The following is a 23,195-nucleotide window of genomic DNA, read 5'->3' on the forward strand; positions in this document are numbered from 1 at the left end:
CGCAAAAAACAATAAACAGAAAACAAAAGGGAAAAAACTATGTGAATATGGGGATGATTTTACTGGGTAAATAAGCTGTTTGGCTTTTCCGTTCTGTTGAGTTCTCATTCTGCTCATCTGGATGTTGCTTTGTAAATTATTAGATATTTCCTTATATCTATTCATTGATCTATTTAGCATCCAATCCAAGACGCTGACTTTTCTGAGCATATGGCCTCACTTACTAGTTTCCAGACTTACCTAACAGAGAATGTTAATTATTCTGTAATTTTCTTTGGCCTGCTTAGAGTCAAATACATTTCCTTTTTTTCATATGTTGCAAAGCTGATTTCTTTTTAATACTGTAGAGTTTAACATTACAATATAAAGTACCTTGAGGTGGCTGTTGTGAATTAGTGCTATATGAAAAAAATTAAGTTGAACTGAACTGATATTCCAAAGTACATCCCAGTGAATAATGGATGTACCTTTCGTACCACTGGCTGATCAGGTCCAAGAGTGTACTTCAGAAGTTGAAGTGACTGCATGTTGTTTCATGGTGATAGTTTATTATGCTTGAATTTACCTTACTGATTGCTTTTATAGTTTATTGCCTCAATTTCCAAAAATAAAGCAGGAAGACAAACTCTTTTTTTTTGTAACTATCTGTATCTTCTGGCCTTTGTAATCATCTTAACTGTCTCCACTGATACCTTATTGGGTAATCAGTCCTGTGAGTGTATATATATTAGTTTGTCCTTTCCTTTGTCAATTTATTTTGCCCCTCTAATTTATTTCCTCATGTTCAGTTGTCTGGATTTCCCGTTAAATTGTACTTCTCTGGGATTTGTGTTTCCTGTTTTTGCTTTTAGTCAAGAAAATTTTTATTGAATTGAATTCAATTTTATTTATATTGTCTTAAATCACAGCAAACGCTGCCTCTAGGTGCTTTACATTGCAAGGTAAAGACCCTACAATAATGGAGAGAAAACCTTATCAGGCTGGAGGATTTGAAATGGTGACTGCCTTTGAGATCCATGTTTGGCATTTTTGGTCCTTTGTTTTTGTAACATTTAAGCAACAACATCATTCTTCTGTGTGTCAAATTATTTGAATTTGTAGGACAAAAAAGTATAGGTAGATGGAAGTAGTGTGGAAGAAGGTTAGATCAGGTACTGAGGAATTCTTTAGAGGCTGCTGTAGATAATTTAAAGGCAGTAGCAGATTAACACATGCCTGTGGGATCAAAGCCGCAGGTCTCCAGTTTTAGAGGCAGAACATTATTAACTTTGCTGGAGCTCTGCAGAGTCTGCAGGCTAATTTTATACCTGATGGAAACGGTTTGTCTTAGAAAATGACCTGAAGTTCACATGAAATGCAAAGCTTTGTTTTCTACATATATGCAAAGTCATGCTTCAAAACAATAATGCTAATAATGTATATGATCAACACTATTCAGCAACAAAAAAGTCTTCCTCTTCGTCTGTCTTGTCGTGACGTAGTCAGGTTTTCTTCAGATAATCAGATTTAGTTTTTCCATATATTACTCAGGCTCATAATACTGTAAACTCCCCCATAAAAGAGCCTTAGCGAGCAGCAAGACTCCCTCTTAAACTATCAGAGAGGGCGGACAGAATAGTTTTGCGAGATTTATTTTTAATTCTGTTTTTATTACTATGTAAGTAGATACTTTTTGTTTATAAAGCAATAAAGCTGCAGGTTTTATTTAAGGGTGCTTTGCAGATGCTCACAAAGAGCTCTGGAAGTGCTGTAGCTGCAAAAGTACTATTTTGCTTTTAGGATGTCGAGTGAGATTAGGCTGCTTACAGGGATTCAAAGAGCTCTTGATCTTCAGTTCAAAGGTGTCTTTTTTAAAATCACTGATGGCCATAATTTCCTTATTTTACACAAAGAGAAGAATTTGTATTTGCTGTGTATTAATTTCCTTCATTATTATCGCAGTATCTAATTTACTTAGGCCTTATTTGTTCTAAGTTTCTGTCTTCAACTTATCGATTTACGCCCAGCTTTATGTTTCACTATCAAAGGAAATGCCTGCAGCCCAGTGTCACTGATCCATCAGGATAATTATTAGAGCCAAACCATTCAGCCTGTGCTTGCAGCACCTACCTGATATGTGTTGTCAAAGCTGTCATACATGAACCGTGTGATCAAAGACGTCTTTCCAACTGCAAGACAAGAAAAAGACAGAATGCATTAAATGACAGATGAGGGGCTTTGTGTTCCAGCATTCAGGCTCTCAGCGAGTGTAACAGCAGTATTAGTAGTTGTGGTTTCTACCATGGCTGTCACGACTGCCCAGGGAGCTCATTAGTGTGTGTTTGGGGTGACCAGGAGGTCAGCAGGGGCATCGGGTGTGAATATAATTACAGTGCTGCTGCTACTAGAATTTAGGTGTTCCCCAACACATATACCTCCCATCTGATGTACGAAGTCAGGGGAACAGGAAGATGAGATGCAAGGAAATTGCTATAAAATGATAGGAAACCTGGACGAAAAGTCATCCACAGTGCCATTATCTGAGGCTTCAATGAGTTTTACTGACATTTAAAAACATCTGCCATCGGCACGGCCAGCAAGGAGATTCATAAACTCCAACTTTCCTGCTTTATAAAGTGCAGAAAAACCTGTTTCTCAACATGGGATTAGAGGAGACTGGTTTGTTATGTGTTGATGCTTTTCGATCTCTGATTTCATGCATTTTTGTGCACCAATCAAAAAGTGATAATAACCGTAAAGCTGCTTGATTATGTTTCCTAGCTACAGTCAATCAAAGTGAATGTTAAATGATCAATATCCAATTTTCTGGATTTTTGCAAGAGAATAAATATTAGCTGTTAATAAAATCGCTTTAGTTCTTTTAATATCAAATACCTTATACAGTTTAAAACATAGTGTGCTTTGTAATGTAATCTAATGAGAATGCAATTATCATTTCATCAGCTATGACACTTTACATAATATAATATCGAGTCTCAACCTTCTTACAGTGAAGGTTTAAGGACCGGCTCCTCAAAGGGTCCAATCTGTTCCACTTTGCAAAGCTTGAAAATTGCAGTGAAATCATTAATATGTTCAGTTTTTCAATAAAAATGAGAATCTAAAAATGTAGGCTGGAGTCTATCCCAGCTGTCATATGGTGAAGGGTGGGGTCCACCTGGGACAGGCTGGCACTGCACTCCAATTGTTCATAATCCGTTTTTCAAACAGATGATTCAATAAAGCTGTACTTGCATTTCTTTGGTTTTAAAGAATGATTTTTAGGGTATAATTTTACTGATCTGGTCCACCTGAGATAAAAATGGGCTTTGGATGCAAAATAAAACAAGTCTAAGTTCCCCTGGTAGTCAAATACGCCTGCCATCACAACGTGTCCTGTAGCTGTGTTGTGATATCCATATTAACACTGGTCTCACTCCTAACTGGCTATTTGTTAAGCATAAAAGCAAAATCTAACAGAATAGTTTCAGTGCCTAACTTACAGTTAAAGAAAGCGAGAGTAAACAAAACACAAAACAAACCATGTACTGCAGGTTCACAGTGTTGTGATCCACCTGCCTACCTCTGTCAGTAGTATGAGCATCAGTTATAACTTAATAATCTATTTCAAAGGAACTGAACTCAATAAAGGCTTCCATTATCAGCGATTGTTATAACAAAGACCTATGTCTCTTTTACACCAAAGTATCCCTAAACATCTTCATCACATGTTTAAAATAATGTACAATAACAGTGTTTACTAAAAATGCCTGCCCTACATTTCTTTTGTAGCATGAATGACTTCATGAATTGCATTAAAGATGTTCTACATGTCCCCGAATGTGTCTGACAGGTCTGATGTTTGTTTCATGTTATGTGCTGATAAATGGATGAAAAACTCATTTCAAATCTCTTCAATGATTCATTCATCATTTTAGGATCATAAGTCATATTTTGAGGTCCAGAAAAGAAGGCTGGTTAGAAATTACTGACTTATTGATAAATAGCACAAATGGTTTTCAAATTTTGTTTTCCCTCAATGGGTTTATTAATGATGGAGAATGGGGAAAAGCAAAAGCCGACAGGAATCAATCACGCCCCCCTTCTTGTATGCATTTAGCAGCAGTGCAGATGGTAAAGAGCCAGCTCATACCATCTCACTCATACAGTGATATGCACTACGGTTCAGTCTGAAAAGCCACTGGTCAGCAAGTGTGTTGCAGACTGTGGATGGTGCAATATCAAAGAGTATAAAATATAACTGTATAAATAAACCTGACATTTAACAAAGTGTGCGGGGGCAAATGGCTATTAGAGTGGCCTCACAACACTCAGATCCACAGGTTATGAATAAAGACAGATAGTAACCAGAGATAAACAAGCAGATGAATCCGTCAAAGTAAGAAAAACTGCAGTCCCACTAATGTCCACTGGAGGCTCTAACACTGAGTCAGTATCCACACACTCCCGGATTAAAATGTCTACCAGCACTGCAGAATTAAACTTGTTTATTGGCTGCTACAAAAAACAGTTTGTATGGATAGTTTCCTCTTTCAGAACAACTGCATGGCTTGGCTAAATTTTTGAGGTCCACTACTTAATCTTATTAAACTGCTCATCTGTAACCTCATAGCTGCTCATCTATATGCTGTATACCCTCAGTGAAGCTATGCAACAAGATTTTTTGCTGCTGCCCTGCCAGGTTCATGAGAAATAAATGCACCAGCTCGCTCAGTAAACATAATCTGTCTTATATTCACAGTTCATCAAATGGGCACCCAGTTGCAATTGTTTGCAGAGAGTGTTTTAATTAGGCAGACTAATTGCATGTGTCTGTGCCCTCACTTGGTCTCCTTATCTGCAAGGCAGGATCTACAGCGTAGCTACTGATTATGCTAATGATCTCATGCTAATTTATCAATATATCATCTAACTTACTTAAGATGCCATCTAATTTAACAAGCTCTGCTAATTCAGTCATGCTTTATTGGTAATTAAAACTCCATCATGACTCATCTAGTCCACTGTACAATATGAAGTCAAAGACTATGAAGGCTGATGGCAGGGCAAATAATAGGAAACCAAGATAATAAACATAAAAACATTTCCACATATCAAATACTCATCGTCTTTCAACAAAAGAGTGTCAAGGCAAGACGCTACCATTGTGTTTATGTTTGTTTGGTGGCCAAGACCTTGGAATAACCAGCAAAGCCCCTTCACCAATCCCACACCCAGACACACTGGCATGGTACTGAGCAGGGTCATTTAATGCTTTACAAGTAAAATTTTAAAATCTTGGAATGTTAGTCAGTAATAATGCTAGTTTGTAAGTATTATAATTAGGAATCAACCAGCTCTGTGGAGAAGCAGTTAGCACTGTTGCCTCACAGCAAGAAGGTCCTACTTTGAAATCCACCATGGTTGTCTGTCTCTCTGTGTTAGCCCTGCGACAGACTGGTGATCTGGCCAGGGTGTACCCTACCTCTTGCCGTATGATAGCTGGGATAGGCTCCAGCTCCCCTGCGACCATAATAAGGATTAGTGGAAGAGATATTCCTGATGAATATTAGGAATCGAGACATCCTTCAACATGGCTCATTGTGATTGATTTCCGGATTATAGGCAAGAGGAAGGAGAACAGAGGTGAAAAAGAGACAAAAATAAGAATAATGACAAAACCGAAAAGAAAGTAATTAACAAAGTGAGAACTGGGAGGGCACCTGGGGGTAGACTCAAAACTACTGGACAGATTTTTTATATTTGGAGAAGATGACACCACCGTGTCTAGACTTCTGAAAGATGAAGATGACGAATGGATGAAATCCGCTGAAGCAAAGAAAACTGACACACAGACCAGAAAAAGGGAAACAACAGATTTTTCTCATTTCTCTCAGTCCTCTTTCCTGCCCGTGACCTGGAAAGCCACGTCTCTGTGCCACACTAAAGGATGTTTCGGTCCTAAAATGCATTTGGAGGATGGAGGAGGTTGTCAGAGGAGTTATAATCCAGGATCAACAGGTAGATCATTTACAGTCATTTACTGTTCCTTCGGGTATAACAGAGGCGTGGCACACAGCTGGAACATACCAAGCAGGGAGGGAGGAGGACTCTTTAAACAACTCGTTATTTTCATTTATATCAAATTATAATAAGGGGTTACTATGATCACATACAGGTAACGCTGTGACGCAGTTATGTGATGCCTTGCTGCATTAAATTCAACACTCGTGGCTACATTTATGTCATAAGTTGTGTTACAAAGGTCTTCAAATATCTACATGAGCTGAGGACAGAAATAAAGTGTCAGATGTGCCATGTTATTCCTGTGCACTTACGTAACGATCAGCTGATTTCAGTTTGTGTGCAGGGAGAAGGAAAAAGGTCAAGCAAAGTTGTGAGAAGTGGAAATACAGACTTTTTTAATTTCATGAGCACGATGATAAAGTGGAAAAACTGCGTCCGGGATAGAAACAACTTCATTACGCTACTAACACAGAATGATGTTAGAGGCGAGTGCATAATGACCTCAGCCCTGCATCCACAGCATGGTCTTCAACAGCTAACACGTTGAGCACGTTGCACCCTTCCAGCCACCACCAGCGTTTCCAGTATGATCACTGTGGAGATCACAGTGAAATGCTTTTTGGCTGATTTTCAGCTTTGCTATCATACTTAAAGAGTAAAAGAAGATCTTGTGTGTCCTAGTTAGAATACAAACATCAGTGTGTAGGACAATAGCCTAAAGTGAGGCAGCCAGGTACCCACAGCAGTTTTAATGTTTAAACTTAACCAGATAAAGTCTTTTACATTAATATCCTAGTTAGAAGTAACACTGGAAAACCTCCATCTTCTGTCTTTTTAAAGTACAAATTATTAATTTAATTGATAAATATAAACAATAATTGTGGGAAATGTGCATCAAGAAACACAAAACATTAGATTTGAGCTTGTGGGTATTCCACAAGCTCCTTTCAAACCATGCTGTCCTGTCACAGGATGGCAAACTGCCAATTAAAAGTAGCCCTGAATATAAAAACGCAATGAGCGCTCTTGAGCCTGACATCATAAAATACAGACGTACTTAGGCCATAAAGCCCAACTTATCATGCAGTTGTGCCAAATGTCATATTTAATTGACATCACTTTAAAATGCCGTTGCCTCGATTCCTCTCTCCTTGGCTCCTCTGCTCGCACCTGTGGGAGGGACTAAAACGCGAGGAGAAGAAGTAGTGATGTACAAACGGAGAGATGAGAAAGCAGGAAAAGAATGTCACTTATCTCATAACATGGTATGCGTGTGTGTTTATGGGAAACAGTCAGGTGTACTGTGGAGTTTTCAGTCACCATTTCTGCCCTGGGCATTTGAAGCCTTCACATGAACGCTTATCAGAGGGAGAAAAACATTAGGACACTGAGTTTGATCCAGCATCCTCGCTGCTGACTCATCCTGAGCCACCGCTGAGCAGCATGAGACAGCACTTTGTGAGCCTCTCAGTCACTGCTTTCAAAACTCAGGGACAGACAGCACGTCCTTATTTCTTCCTCTGACTCGAGTAAATCTGAACAGACACTTCTTCTTCATCTTTGTTCCCACAGAGGGAACATTCACCACATACCAGTTTAATTTGTCCTGGAGGCGGCAGCATAATGATGGACACTCATTCTCATAAACAGGATGTCAAGCAAACAAAAACACTTCCCAATCCCTCCTACAGCCCTCTCCCCCTCTGAAAAGGCTGCACTTAGCGTTAGTTAAATTTTTGTCAGTATCTTCAGATGTAACTGCAGGTCTGTTTGTGTGAATTTAATTACCAGGGAAACAGGAAGCTTAGTTACGCTCACGGCTGCAATAATTTAGTGGATCTTCTGTTAGGCTAAAAAGAAATGATTAACAAGGCAGATTTTTGATTACATTTCAGAATTAGCTCTGCATTTCTGAGCATTTCCTCCTCATAATCATTTCATCCTCTTTTGCTATTAACACCGTTTTAGAGATTATGATGGGATTCGCGTGATTAGTAGCTCTAGTCAGACATACAAATGTAAAAAAAAAAAAAAAGCCGCTGCTAAAGCTGCAGCAGCGATGACAGCAATAACCTCTTTTCATTCAGGTTCTAATAGAGGTGCGTTCTCGTGGCGCAGAGGGATCACAGAGAGAAACTGTAGCTTATTAAATTTCAAAATGAAGGACAACATGAAATAAAAAGTTCAACTGCAATTTAAACCGCTCGACTACAAGCCAAAAATACACCAGGGGGCGGCGTAACAGAGACGTGCAGGGTTAGAACAGACCTAGCCTTTAGAATTAGACTGTTCCACAAAAATAAAGAACATATTACCAATGCAAATGTAAACAATGTCCTTAAATGACTGCATTTACCTTTATTTTATACAAGTTTTGTATTCCGTTACTTATACCTATACTTAAACTTATCTATTTCTTGTATATTTGCTTCAAATGTTTTGATCTGATGTTTCTAAGTAACAGCCACTTTTCTGAGGGCAAACCCAAATATTCACAGGACTGTTTAATACCTAATTCTTTATTTAGTCATGTTGTGATCCGCAGCTATGATATCTGATATGTTATGTTAAATTATGGGTCATTTCCAGTGTTTGTTTATTAATTAATAAGTCTAGTTATTAACGGGCCACCATGATCGAGACTGGTAGCGATTAAAAACTGGGATCATTTTCAGGGCTGTTGCTTAAACTGACTGTAAACATGAGTCAGAAATACTCTGACACGTCAATACAAACAGAAATAAAGACACTTCACTCTGGCCAAATCGTGTATAATGCTGCTGTTCTCATCTGCTGATGCCGCGACTTTACATTTATTTTATGATTAATTCGTTAGAAAAAGAAAGCCCAGCTGGATTTCATTGTACCCGTCATGGACCCAGACACCAAAATCCTTTTGTATTTTGGGATGTTTATGTTCTAGTTCTGTACCTAGTTAGTATTGTTGATAGTACCAAGGACAATGACATTAAAGATCATTCATAAAAAAAACAGTGTTCCTGCAACTCTCTGGTGTATGGGAAACAGGAATGAGGACATAAAAACTACCCTGATTGTCTTATTAAGCACCGACATCCCAGCTCAACTATTTACCGTCTCTGTAATTTCTTTATTCTTCCACAAGATATACATTTTCTACTCAGAGTTGTATACTGTTACTTTTTTCATGCTTTTATACTTAAGCTAGTGATGAAACTGCTTTCTGATATAGATAAATTCTTATGTACATCTTAAGTCTAGATGTAAAATGTATCGCCTGTTACAATCCTAGTTAGTCTTTGTGAAATGAAACTCAACAGGTAAGGTTTTTAAAAAAGTGCTAAAACTGATGAATGCTTGCATTGCTGGCAAAGCTAAGTCAGACTCATTTCTATTGGATGTTGGACACCAGGACTGAACTTTTTTCACATGTCCAAATTTTTAAGGACAAAGTTTCTAGGTACGACAAAAAAAAAAAGTGTTAGATTTGGCGATCACAGGATCCCATTTCTGCTTTTTCCAGATGACGTGATTCCTTTGGCTGCATCGATTGGTGACACATTGGAGTGGTGGTTTGAAGCCACACACAAAGTGACAGAAATACATTTTGGGACCTCCAAGTCTGTCGGCTACAGAGCTTCCAGTGCTCCACATCGAAAGGAGCCAACTGAGATGGTTCAGGCATCTGACCAGGACATCACCTGTGTTTTGGGCATGTCCAACTGGAAGGAGACTCATGGGCGCATAAAGGACATGCCATAGAGATGATGTCTCTCAGCTGGCTCACGAACGATTCCCACCAGATGGGCTGGAGAAGTTTGTCTAGATGTGTAAAAGTACACGATGCCCTGATAATACTACATAACAAACAGGATAGTCCCTGTGTGAAGGCAATGAGGCCACTTTTACTGCTATCATCTACTTTGATAGTTTGATGAAATCCCCCTCAAACTCCAGGCCGACTGTGCAAATGGCTCATCTTGACATTTAGGCTATTCAGCAAAGCTCTTTCTTCAGTGTCTGAAGCCTATTGATTACCCTCACACTCTAATTGAAGTAGATGGAGAGTGCAAGTTGCTCTTGTGCAAATGGCCCACTATTTACAACACATAGCTCTGACAGCAGCAGCAGCCTCATTCACCCAAACCGTCTCCACGTGGCTCTCACCAGCAGACCTGAACCTGTTAATAAAGACCCAGTGGGCTCATTTTAAGAGCAGCGCACTCAGGTCCCGATCTGCTGCCGGACTCAAAAGAGAGGTCTTGAAATGACTATGCTAATGTCCTTCTTTGTGTTGCCTTTATTATGGCCTATGAGGACTGTGGAGAGACGGCTGCTTCATTGTATGAAAAAGATGTCAAATTATTCATTTTACTTGGTTTTGCTGCAAGCCTACATTACGCAGCAGTGTTTGGGAACAATTGTTATTTCTATTGTCATTTTCAATTGGCCGTGAACACTTTATTCAAATGGATGTGGTAATTTTAGACGGCTCATTCTTCTGTTACATAGCAGCAGCAGGGGTTAGAGAGGACGAAATCATGAGGTTACATAAGACATTTTAAATCTTTAACGTTGTCGTGCAGCATTGTATGTGAACTCGATGACATCCTCTTCTATTTAAACCTGCAGTCATATGACAGCACCAACCCAGGTGACTGTTTCATGACACTTCATCTCTAGAAACATATCTGCATAGAAACACACAGAATCTAACCAATTACATTTGACCAAAGGAGATGTGTTTGCTCAAAAACATTATTGAAACCATTGGTTATGACCTGAGAATGAGTTAGTTTTTTTAATTATCCTTTTTTAACCCCTCAAGTGACAAACTATGTTGGCTAAAATGACTATTTTGGCTAACTATTTTGGTAAATGTCATTCATCAATTTTAAACTACAAATTAACTCAATTATTTACACAATCTCCTTCTGTCAGTTCTTCCAAAACAAATTTTCTTTGTCTAACTGAATGTTTGAGTGACTTAATATTACTGTATGCTTGCATTTTAACACCAAAAAATGCGAGAAAGGTGGAGAAAACCTGTCAAAAAATGTTTTTCTTTTTAACATTGTTTTCTGAAATTTCCAAACTTTTAGATTAATGTGCAAAAAACAGATTTCATTCATCGTTTTTTATTTTCCACGAGTCTTTGACTTGAAAATGTCAAGTCACTGAATTATTGTGTTTTAGTTATGATGCAAATAGAGAAACTGTCACTTGTATTACATTTGTAAATAATTAAACTTTGATAAAAATCCTACCGAGGAAACAGTTGATCAACTGCAATTCACACAGCATTATCGTCATAGGCTAAAGGTGGAATAGTAACCAATATCACTAATGGGGCAAATTTCACTTCCTGACTCATCAAGTCCCATGAGGCTTTGTTGTTTATTTGTGGTGTATGCATTAGAAACAGAAATTGGAAAATAGTGGAAAGTCCAGATTGTCTTGATTGTGTCATTGCTTGGCTTTTGTTGTCCTGGGAGTCTCGGGCTACATCTTTGGCTGGCTTTTCTTTTTCTACATCACACTGAGATGAACCAAGGCCTGAGGATGAAGCGCAATGGTCCCACAAATGTGTCCATCTGCATACGTGTTTTTCATTTGCACAGCAAATGGAAAGGAGTGTTCACATACCACAAACCTGCAACTGTGTAGTACTTCAAAATCACAACTGCACATTAGCGGATTTGGATGATGTATGTCGGTCAATTGCTTATTTGTTGACAAGTGAGTCGGAATAGGGAGGGAGTTCACCGGGAACGGGCAAGGCATGGAAAAACCATAAAAGACCAAAAATACTACATGGAAACTACAAACAGTGGCTGCAGTGGACACTTGTCATTGTTTTTAACACTCGATTTCACTTTAGCTTTTTGTATGTTAGAACACACTTCTCCGCCATTGGCTGCAGTGTATTGTACCAAATTTTGTATACACTTGCACTACAACCAGCTGATAACTTTTATTTTTATTGCACAATGCATTTGTTTATCTGAATACTGCCTATTCAGATAAGCTTTTCCAATAGCGGTTGTCAATATTGGCTAAAATCTGAAATAAAGTTTCTAGTCTTAGCTTTATATAATCTTACAAAAAAGGAGGAGTTTCCTAATATAGTCATCTCAGGAATTAAAGACCCAGCTACCTGCTTTTCAAGCCTTCTTTTACCAAGGAGAAGTAATTGAAATGGCTGGTTTCAGATGAAGTCTGAACTCCTCCAAGGCCCACTGAAGGAAAATATAAATCACTGTGATAAATGTGAAGTGTGAATCATTCAATGCTACTGTAGTGGAGTCTAAGAATAAAAATACAGAGCTGGAATGAAAATATTAGGTCCCCTTTAACATCAAATAGACTCATTCCTGTTGTTAACATATAAATACACAGAGTAAGCCAATAATTCTACAGTCACCTCTAAATAAAGGGTAAAATAGAATTTTAATGAAGTCTCTACTTGGAGTGATGCTTCAAAGAGTTTGCACAGTGAGTTAGCAAAATGACAGCCAATTAACTGAAAGTGCCGGGCACCTGCTGCGGCACAACCTGCACTTTTATCACCCGGACACCGCTGAGCCCAGTCAGCACACTGCTCATCAAGGCGTCTCTTAAGAGCTCAAAATGCAATTTATGGCAGGTTAAAGGCCCTGCATGGTCAGGCTCACACTAGGTTCTGCTATTTGTGAACCATGCATCCATAAAACGAGTTGGTTACAGACTCGCTCCTCTCTACACATACAGTCAGTGACAAGAAAAACTAATGTGTGATGAATATAGTAGAAAAAGGAATCCATTAACTATACTCAGTGGCAATGTACCTGGAGAGAACCCACGCAAACATGAAGAGAACATGCAAACTCCACGCAGAAAGATGGGCCTGATAGTGGAATTGAACTCAGGACCTGCTTGCTGTGAGGCAACAATGCTAACTACCGTGCTGCCCTTTTTTCCTTTTACCAGTATTGTAATATTACATGTGTAGTATGCATGTGCACAATTGCTTTTTAATGGCAAAGACTGACATAAATTACTTAATTTAGAAAAGCTTGAGACTTTTAATTCAAACTAAAAATACTCTTCTGCAAAGTTTATATTTTTTCTGTGAATCTTAGGGGTTTTGATGTTGTTAGTGCAAAATATGGCTGCACAAAATGTTCTTAATAAACCTATTACTGTTGCAGTACTTGATACAGGGGTGTCAAATGAGCAGCCCAGTTTTCATAACTGGCTCACCAAGGGGCAAACTTAATAATTATTTCAGCAAACGTTTTCAAATTGTAAACAAATATGGTTTAAAACAGTGTTTCTGTCGCTGCCTATGCACACGGTTGTTGAATTTAACTGCACCTATGAAATGAAATTATTTGCTTGGATTATGTTTTTGCTTCGTGAACGTTATAACATAAATATCATCTCATAAAATTACTTCTGTGCCTTTAAAAATGTATGTAAACACATTGCTATAATTCCTAAACAGGTAATCCATTACTTTTGTTAAATTCCTTGAGTTAAAGCTGAGAGTCTGCATCCCTTTAACATCTTTATTGTTTTATTTTAAAAACCCTGTGGTGGTGGCAAACTTACAAAAATTGTGAAAAGAGTCCCTTTGTCTTTAAAACAAAAAAGCGTAATGTGAAAAGTGAAGTTTTCACAGGAGTTGTGCAATCCTGCGAAAAACAAAATGCTCCCCACGATACAAGTTACCGCCATCTTTAGCAGCAACAACTTGAAGTACTGGTTTTCTCCCTGACTTTATCAGTCTCTCACATTGCTGGTTCCCACTTGTAGGAGACGGCTAAAAATAATGCAGTGCGTGTCATTCTTTTGCACGACACTGAGATGAGTGCTCAACCCACAGGAGATGGGCAGATATCCAAAATTTATCAATGAATGAGGTAGCTGAGAAGAATATGTGGCTATTTGTGGTTGTCCTCACAGGGAAAGGAGAACAGAAAGATCTGGAGGAGATACAGACCTGTGGGAGAGATACTGACTCCTGAATCTGTGCACTTGTTTATTCATAGTCACAGCAGCCGATACCCAGAACCCAGCGAGAGGATGCCAAAGAGCAGATGGCCTCCAAATGATTTTCCAACAGTCTAAGTGGAAATGATATGCATATTAACAAATCAAAAGAAACTGCTACCAATTGAGAAGCCAAAAATGTTTGTCTAAAACTTTTCAGTTTCGTGCTGGTAAAATTATATTAACAGCTAACAATCACAAACTACCTGTATGTGAAAATAATCACAAATTCCAAGTTCACATTCTGCTCTCATTAGCATCACATGCAGTTTACGTCACCTAATGCCATGTAAGGTTTTTGTGTGCCTGGATGAACTGAAGTAAAAGTTCACACTGTACATTTTTCATACTGGTAAATAGGGATGGGTATCGTTTAGGTTTTATCCGATACCGGTGCCAAATCGTTACTTTTGAAACGGTGCCGGTGCTCAAACGGTGCTCAAACCGGTGCTTAAAGAATGGAGAACACAAAATTGGTCCAAAAACCTCTCATGTTCAGCTGGTTTTTTGTAAAGAGATAACAATGTTAGCCTTTTCTGCAGCTATGGGGCATATATGGTATCACTCTTGGCTGGAAGCAGTGCTTAATCAATGGAAAAAACACAAACTTTGTCCAAAACCTCTCATGTTTAACTGTTTTCCACTTTTTCTTTGGTCATTTTAGCCTTTTTGGCCAGGGTGAAGGGAGTATCTGCCATCAAACAAGAAGACAGCCACATGTAGCTATGATGATGTTTGCTAGTTCACCTTACATGCATTAATGTAATAACGTGGTTAGCCTACTCAACGTAAATTACACACGAACAACATTAAGCGACTCACGCAGAGAAGAACGGCTGCTGCTGCATCATCATCCGTCATCATTTCTGCTACACTGGCAGGGCTAGGGGCCAGGACTCTCCTCTTCGGGGTTTTTGGGGGATGTTGCTAACTCCGGGTCCGATAACAGGCAACCCACGCACAGTAGATGTGCTTGGTGTGAGATCTCGCAGCAAGCTATCATACGGCGCATTTCTGGGCTTTTAAAAAAAATGCTATGCGTCGCCAGGTGTTTCATCAGATTTGAGGTGTTACCTCCTTTGACAGTATCACAGTATCAGCTTAAAGCACTTGTTGCAGGCTGCTGAGTTTGCATATTTTGCTGTGAAGTACAGCCAGACTTTTGACCGCTTCGCCTTGGGCATTTTTAATCTGTAGCTCTGCTCTAAAAGAACGCACGTACCTGGACCCGCCTACTATCCTCGGAAACGTAAAATGATTGGCTAGAAGTGTATCACGGCTCAGGAAAAAAAAGCACCGAAATAAAGCACCGAAATGTGCGCTGCTTTTCGGTCTGGTTACTACCGTTTATGTCAGAACTGGTGCCATCATAGCACCGGACACCGGTACCCATCCCTACTGGTAAATCCCAAGACTAAGCCACTAGACATGAAAATGCCTCCAGCAAAATGTGGGACTCTGCTTCATCATCACACAGGTGGAATTATGCACCAAGCAAACACACATCTGGTCCGAATACGCTGGAGTCGACAAAGCCTGTCAACTGCCCATCACAAGCAAAGAAGGGTAGGTTGGGTTAAGCTTATTTCTTCTTAACAAATCCACCATTTCCAGTTGCATATTTTTATTCTTGTAATCTGTTGGAACTGCTTGGCATGAGTCAGTCCTTATAGAACCTGTACTAGGCTTTGGGTGATAAAACCATCATGATAGTTATCGCAAAATAACTTTTCTCCTATAGAAATATGAGATAGGTTCAATATAAAGTCGACAGAACCCATCTTCCCTGTTTTGACAGATGACACGAAAAGCCAACAACGATGAGAAAAGCCCTGAACAGAACCAATCGTGTTGTTGGAATAGATTTGGAGCCAAGTCGTTGGAGGAGCAGCCACTTATGCTGCTGTTTGGGCTACTGTAGCCGTACACACCGGTACACATATTAGATGTACGAGTGTGAGCGACATAAAAGAAAATGACAAAAGAGAATGCTAATGAAAACTCAGGGGACAGATTTAGCGAACACGACACCCCCCGGACACAGACCGAGACTCAAAAGACAAGGACACTGTTACAAAGAGGGTCCAAGGAATATGGTAGTGTGGAGAGATTTGGGCGATATACCCTCCTAGGACCTGGCGTCCACATATGTGGACATCACATTTTGGGTTATTTAGACCAAAATACTCAATTTTTCTCTACATGGGCCTGATATCCACTTACGAGGACATTACACTGCTACTGTTCTATCAAAATTTTAAACGAATATCCTCATATGTGGCTCTTATTTTTCTTAAAAACAAAAATGAGGTAAAAAAAAAAAAAAAATCTGGTAATTCTTTGTTTTTACATTCATCGGGCCCCAATATGCCCAAATATCAAAGAGAAATTAAACACGCATGTCGTGGAAGAGTTCGGGTCTTAGGAGGTTAAAGACCGACTGTAAACTGCCCGAAGCAAATTTCAATAAATTCAATAAATGGAAGGTGCCGTGAATCTTTTTAAACACCTGAACCGATGCTTTCCTTTAGAGCGCACACAATGCAAGACTTTTCACTTCCAGACTACTGTACCATGCATTGCAACAAGGAAACGCAGTGACATCACAACTGCAAAAATGTCAGATTTAAGCAGCTGATTGAACTAACTAATCCTCGTCACCAACTCCATAGCCACTAACATTTCCCTCTGACGGCTTTTTCCAGGTGCACGCAGAGTGTAGAGAGAGAGACGAACAGCTACCACAACGCATCCATAGACAAACCTCACTGCTCACTTCACTGTGATAGTACTGCCCTTTGCAATAAACATCTATTTATTTATTCTTTTAAGTGAACGACGGCTGAGTGAATATATGAGTTTGTGTGTTTACATTTAAAGGTTTTTTTTAATTTGTACTGTAGATATTTTTTTGATATTTTATTTTAGTTTTCCACATTTAGTTAGTATTCTTCTTAACCACTTAAATTTAAAATATAGTTGTACAATTTTTCTACAGCATGTTTATTATCTTGTTTTCTTCACTTAGGAGTAAAAAGGAGCCTTTAAGCTTGACAATGATACAGTCATTTAAATGTATATTGTCATATCTATACTGGTCAACTTTAGGTGTTGCAAAGCAGCTCATCTTCCATCTGAAACAAGCCACTTTAAGGCCACTCCCCCTTTAAGCCAATTCTCTTCTGATTTCTTACTGTTTATACGAGGCAGCCAATCAGAAGAAAGCTGGTTGTTTCAAACAGAGGATTCTCTGAAGCTACATCATTATTTTGAGTCATGGAAAGCTACTCATTTCCAAGAATAAAAGTAATGAGCTCAAAGTAAATACAGCAGGTTAATATCCACAAGAATCTTAATGATGTCAAAATATACATTTGTCAAATACTTTAGGAATACCTGCTAACGATAGCGTTAGTAAGTAATTAATATAAAGAACATTGTATTTATTTTGTATATTTAATTTTGTATAGCTTTTCTTTATTCAGTCATTCATTTCTGAATATTTATTTTCTGGCTGCATCCGAACACGCTGACCCATGTAGACCAATCAGAATCAGGCAGAAACAAAAAGAAGCATCAGATTTAGATCACAGATCGGCCCCGTGGCAGTCTCAGGAATCTGTGCAGTATTGATTATTTCTACAATGCCTGTCACATGAACTACACCTGCAGAAAAAAAGGGACTATGGACGGGACATCCATTTACCAATACCTCTGAATAATGGATGAAGATGCTTTCAGACTCAAAGGCTGAGTCTCCCGTGCACACACAAAGCACTCAGAAAGCCATTTCAGCTCCTATGCAGCCTAATGAGGCATTACTAAAAGCAACAACAACAATACGGCTACATACACAGCAATAACACAATCCCATGTCCACCTAGGTGTGACACCAGCTTGGAGGTATATAACTCTTTGGTGTTTGTGATTGCCTTGGGAAAGAAGACAGAAGTCATATTTCTGCTGTTTGTGGCCAGAGGGCTTCAGAGAGACCAACATGACGTTTTAATGATTAAATTAGATTTCATTCTCAGAAGGCAGAGAGCAGCTGGAGGCTGCAGAAATGAAACTATTTTACCCAGTATCCTGTCAGAAAACCAGGACGCTGCTTTCATTTCCAGTCATTCACACATATCTAGTGAAACTTGGTTCACTACATCATTTTTAAAAAGTCCTACTTATGTTATTTATCGAGGATGAATCTCATTCTAAACTGAAAGGCTCGCCTCTCAATGGGGGTAACATCTGCAGTTAAATGATCAGCATGACGTGTGGTTGTTGGGAAATCAGAAACACCCAAATTTCTGGTCAACTTGTTAGATAAGAACTACAGCAGATGTAATAAAAGATGGACATAACTTAAAGGTATAAAGATTGAAGCCAATGAGGAAGAGCCTTAAATCTGCATTCTTTCTAATCGTCAGCAGTGGGCACTTTCTCTGATCGCATGTAAGAAAATGTTCCTTCAAACTGGTCGGTGACTCGCTGGCAACCACCGGTCACAAGAGAAAAATGTGTATTAATTAAAAAGTGGTTGCAAGGCTTAACAAGGCTTCATATGAATATAAATATAGTCAAAGATCATAAAGATGTGTGACATGTTCTGCATTGTGCAAACATTTTAGAGTGGACTATGATGAATAAAATTGACTGTGAGGATTTAAACCGGTGGCAGACTGTCAAAAGAGGGCGCTATGGTGCCGCCCCCATAAAAATATTGCAAGGAAAAAAATCCACCACAAACAAAAGATTGCATTACCCAGGTGTCCATATCGAAGTACGAGGAAAAAGGAAAATATATTTAGCTCATGCTGGCCAAAGTGCAGATCTTTTAACATCATTTGATGTCCTGACAATGAAAATATGCAGCTGTTTTTATCACATGGAATAAATTATTTCTAACCTATTTGCAAATCAAGATTGTTTAAACTAATGTTGATTTTGCCACTTTATGAGTTATTACAGCTACATGCAGCACTGTAATGCATCAGGAGCGTGAGGTTTGGACAGAGAAAACAGCCATTATGTTTTCCAAGACAAGTAATACAATCAGGAACACACTTAGTGTTTAAAGCTCCTTTACCTGACTCTGGCAAATGTCCAAACGGGTAATTCCATATAAAATTAAGCAAACGTGAAGAGACCCACCTGACTCCTTTAAAATTAGCTGATCTGATTCTGAATATATTAAAAACTAGTTTTGACACAGAAGGAATGAATGACAGCTTAAAGATGAGCCTGGTATCCAAATATAAAAAACCAAAAGCACTTGTTTTGATCAGCCTCCTCCACTCATGAAGCTTTCAAGTGAACCAAAAATGCACTTTCTTACATTTTCTCCAGTGAATTACCAAAAACAGATCGAACATCAAGGGTAGTGATGCTTGTTTGTCACATTGGTATTTAATTAATGATCATTTAGAAGTAATCTGTTCAAATTTTTATCGCAATTAATTGCAAATGTAAAAGTGAAATGAGGTCAAAGTGGTACGCAGGGGTTAAAGAATGTAGGACATCTTGAGTTTGTTTTCAGCAAAGCTTCAGATTTTTTTTTGCTGGCTCAGAACCAGCAGTTTGTAACAAAATGTAGCTTTGATATTTGGAAACTGAGCCCAGCAAAGAAATGCTGACTCAGGGCTAATCACAGGCTATGAAATTCGAGTCAGATTTACCTGCAGTAGAAACAAAACAAGCATTGAAGCCAGTGTGTTTCAGATCAAGGATTGCCTTTGCAAAAAAAAAAAAAAAAAAAAAATAGGAGAGAGAGAAAAGACTTGAAGCAAGGTCTGAAGACAGCTTCCTGTCCATGAACACAAAGACAAAGTGAGCTCTGCAGAGGGGTGTGGAAAGGGAGAAAGATAAAGGATAAATGCAACAACACATAGTAATACTGTAACTAATATGCAAAGATAGGTACCAAATAATCATAAAACCACTGCTTGGAATATTTTAATTACTTACACCTTTCTGTAACCTGGCTGGAACCAGTTTTACTCAGCAGTCTGTGTTACCGTCATTATAAGACTCAAATATGTTTTGTAGCTCCATACAGACTTTTTAAGCAAAAATTGCTCAAAAATGGCTTATTTGGTAGTAAAGGTTGTGACACCTGCTATAGACAAATTACAAAACTTAGTTAAAAAAGAAGATTATGGCGATCTGTTCAGCTTGTCAACACAAGACCTAAACACTAGACCCAAACTCCCTAGAAGCTTTGGGAGATGATTATGATGCTTTGAGTTCTTTCTTCCTGTTTTTTGTAACATTTGATGTTTTTGGAAGTTTTGGGGTCCCTGTTTTGACATTGTTGTTGGTCTAATCTCCCCGGTGTTTTTTGCTGATTCATTCCCTGGTTCCCTGTGTTCACAATTGGATTTCTGTTTGTTCCCTGCCTGTATTTTTTGACATTTGCAACAACTCATTAAAGGTTTGCTTTTCACCTGTTTTTGTGTTCCTCGTGTCCTGCTTTTCTGATCCTCTCCACACCCATTTATGTCAGTTTTACTGTTTGGGTTTTTTGTTTTTGTTTTTTACGATTTTTTAGGGCTGGGTTTCTGCATTGCCTTCCTCTGCAAATTGTCTTGCAGTGATTCATTTCTTTGCCCGCTGAGTTAGATTTAATGCTCCCTACTATGTTAAACTGCAGTGATGAATGTTCAGCTTGCCTCCACTCTATAAATCCCTGCAGGACCTTCTGCATGTTGCTCACACTGGCATCTCAATGAGACAATATATTCCTGCAGTCACATCTACTATATTAATCAGTGCTTGAAAACATTTGTTATTCTAGAATTGATAAAAAGGTTTAAAAAACCCATTAGTCAAAGAGAAAAAACCCCCACCACGCCTTGCATCCCTTTAGCGCAGGTCAAATGAAGGCTTCAGCAGGATGCATTCAGCCCCATGATGAGGACTCATCTGGGAAGCTGGGGAAAGGGTAAACACCGATGGAGACCTGCTGAACTCAGTCAAGTGTCACACCCCATGCCGGGTAAATGACAGCCTTCCTCCACAGCGGGGATTTTATTCACCGAGCCGTTCTGTTTGAGCAACTGGGATTAAGTTGAAATGGGATTCTCTGCCTTTCTCCTTCAAAAGATCTCACATTAAGCAAGAACCCAATCTGTCTCTAAGACACACAATTTAGAGAGAACAGTCTGAAAACAGCTTCTCTGCCTGAATAATGTCAGGCACTTTCAAATGTTCCTGGATCCTTGTTAAACCTGATCTCTAATACAACAGGGTAAGACGTTAGATTTGTAGAAGAGCAGCACCCACGCCCGCCGCTTTATCTTTGTAAAAGTGTGTCGTCAGATACATCCTAAATCTTCCCCTCACACACTGAGAGGGTGAACTGAATCAGACGCTTTCTCTACATCACTGCATGGGCAGCACACACATTTGTTTTATTCTGGGCAGAGTGAATAAGTGAGGCGGTGCTTTTCCCATGGGCCTGTGAGAACACACCCGCTCAGCTGTGCAGCATAAGTACTGTACACAGAGCTACCATTGCTCTGCTTGGTATTCTCTGACTGCAAACCAACCACTGCAGAACTGAAAACACTTAGACAAACATTAAAATTACAGTTTGGCAAACAAAAAACAGCTTTCAACATAATATCAGACCCCTAATTATTTTTGAAACATTATGGTATGCACTTACAAATGTGTTGCAGCAGACATAAGCACTTAAGACAATGCTGGTTAGGCAAGGTGAACAATGTCTGAGCGGCAAAAACAGCACTTGCATCATAGTCAGTATAAAGGTGGGTCTGAAAAATGAGACCTGCCTTTTTTTCTTTTTTTTTTACCATGGTCACCAGGGGCACCTCTCCTTAGGGTTGTGTAGAAGTGTATGGGCAGACGATGGTTGGTCCAGGAAGAGTGCAAAAACATAAAATACTTTCAGATAGAGTGGAAGTCACAGATTGAAGACTTTCAGCACAGAAAAGACGGCAAGCACATGAAATGAAATGTAAATTTCAGTCAGGTCCATGCAACTTGGAAAGGTGTGTTGGTCATTCAAGGCGTAGTTCACATGGATGAAGGGATTTGATAGATAGGCACCAAAGATTAGTGTCACATCTCAGTTTCTAAACAAATGCTTGACATCATTACAATTTCCATCTCTACTTCTCAGTCATGGTGTAGACTAATGGCCAGAGAAGTGTTTTTGTGGAACATAAAAACGATACATTAAAGTTGTCCCGTGCTGGCTAAATGAACTCTGTCTCACTGTAGTAAAGGTCAGAGAAAAACTGACCTTTACTACTATTATTTTGTTGTTGTTTTTTCTTTTTTTTATAATTTCTTGCAGTGTTTTTAATATAAATACAAGAATGTGGTTCAGTTTCACTTTGTCAAAGTGGTTTTCTATCTTTTTTCATTATCCGTCCATCCAGCCATCCATTCTTTTCTGCTTATCCATTTTAGGGTTGTACGAGGGGTGGAGCCTACCCCAGGTACCATATGTGTCACGGTTCTGGGTCAGTTTTGACCCAGTATTTTGAGTTTTCATGTTTTGGTTTGATTTTGTATTTTTTGGTTATCTTCTTGATCTATTTGATGATGATGTTCTATGTTCCATCTTATTCTGGTTTATTTTTAGTTCTGCCCGTGTTAAGTCTGTGTTTCCTAGTCTGCATCCTTGTGTATTGTTTCCTGTTTTATTTTGAAGGATTGTGTCTTATATCAGTGTGTCCAGCTTTGCTCCTCCTGTCTTGTCAGCCCCAATTTCTCCCAGCTGTGTCTCCCTCCTGTTACCCATTCCCTGATTACCATCCTGTGTATATTAGCCCTGTGTTTTCCTCAACCCAGTGTCGCGTCGTACCCTCAAATCCTGCCTGTGTGTTCAAATCAAATCAAATCAAATCAAATCACTTTTATTGTCACATCACATGTGCAGGTACATTGGTACAATACATGTGAGTGAAATTCTTGTGTGTGAGCTTCACAAGCAACAGAGTTGTGCAAAATACAATAACATAAACAGGCAAAATATACGAATGGCTAAATCTGAAACTAATAAATATATGTACAATATATAATAGTATATGCAAAAAAAAAAAAATTTGTTTTGGATGTGTATACTAAATGTTTTTCTACGTGTGTGTGTGTGTGTATACACATATTTTACAAATTAAATAGAGTCAACAATAAACAAAATATATAAAAAT

At 38.8% G+C, this 23,195-nt stretch overlaps 1 protein-coding gene across 3 annotated transcripts in view; it reads right to left on the reverse strand.

The window, feature by feature from the left end:
* The window catches only part of rab6ba (RAB6B, member RAS oncogene family a), a 63,933-nt gene that overhangs the window by 31,890 nt on the left and 8,848 nt on the right, over positions 1-23,195 (reverse strand). For all 3 annotated transcript variants that reach the window (XM_085347227.1, XM_085347226.1, XM_085347225.1), the window contains exon 2: positions 2,110-2,168. In XM_085347227.1, the coding sequence (XP_085203353.1) occupies positions 2,110-2,168 (59 nt within the window). The remainder of the gene's footprint in view (positions 1-2,109; positions 2,169-23,195) is intronic.

This window comes from Diplotaxodon limnothrissa, linkage group LG23 (assembly GCF_057381915.1).
Source record: "Diplotaxodon limnothrissa isolate DT_005_m linkage group LG23, D_limnothrissa_male_GT1.1, whole genome shotgun sequence".
In the NCBI taxonomy this organism is placed as follows: domain Eukaryota; kingdom Metazoa; phylum Chordata; class Actinopteri; order Cichliformes; family Cichlidae; genus Diplotaxodon; species Diplotaxodon limnothrissa.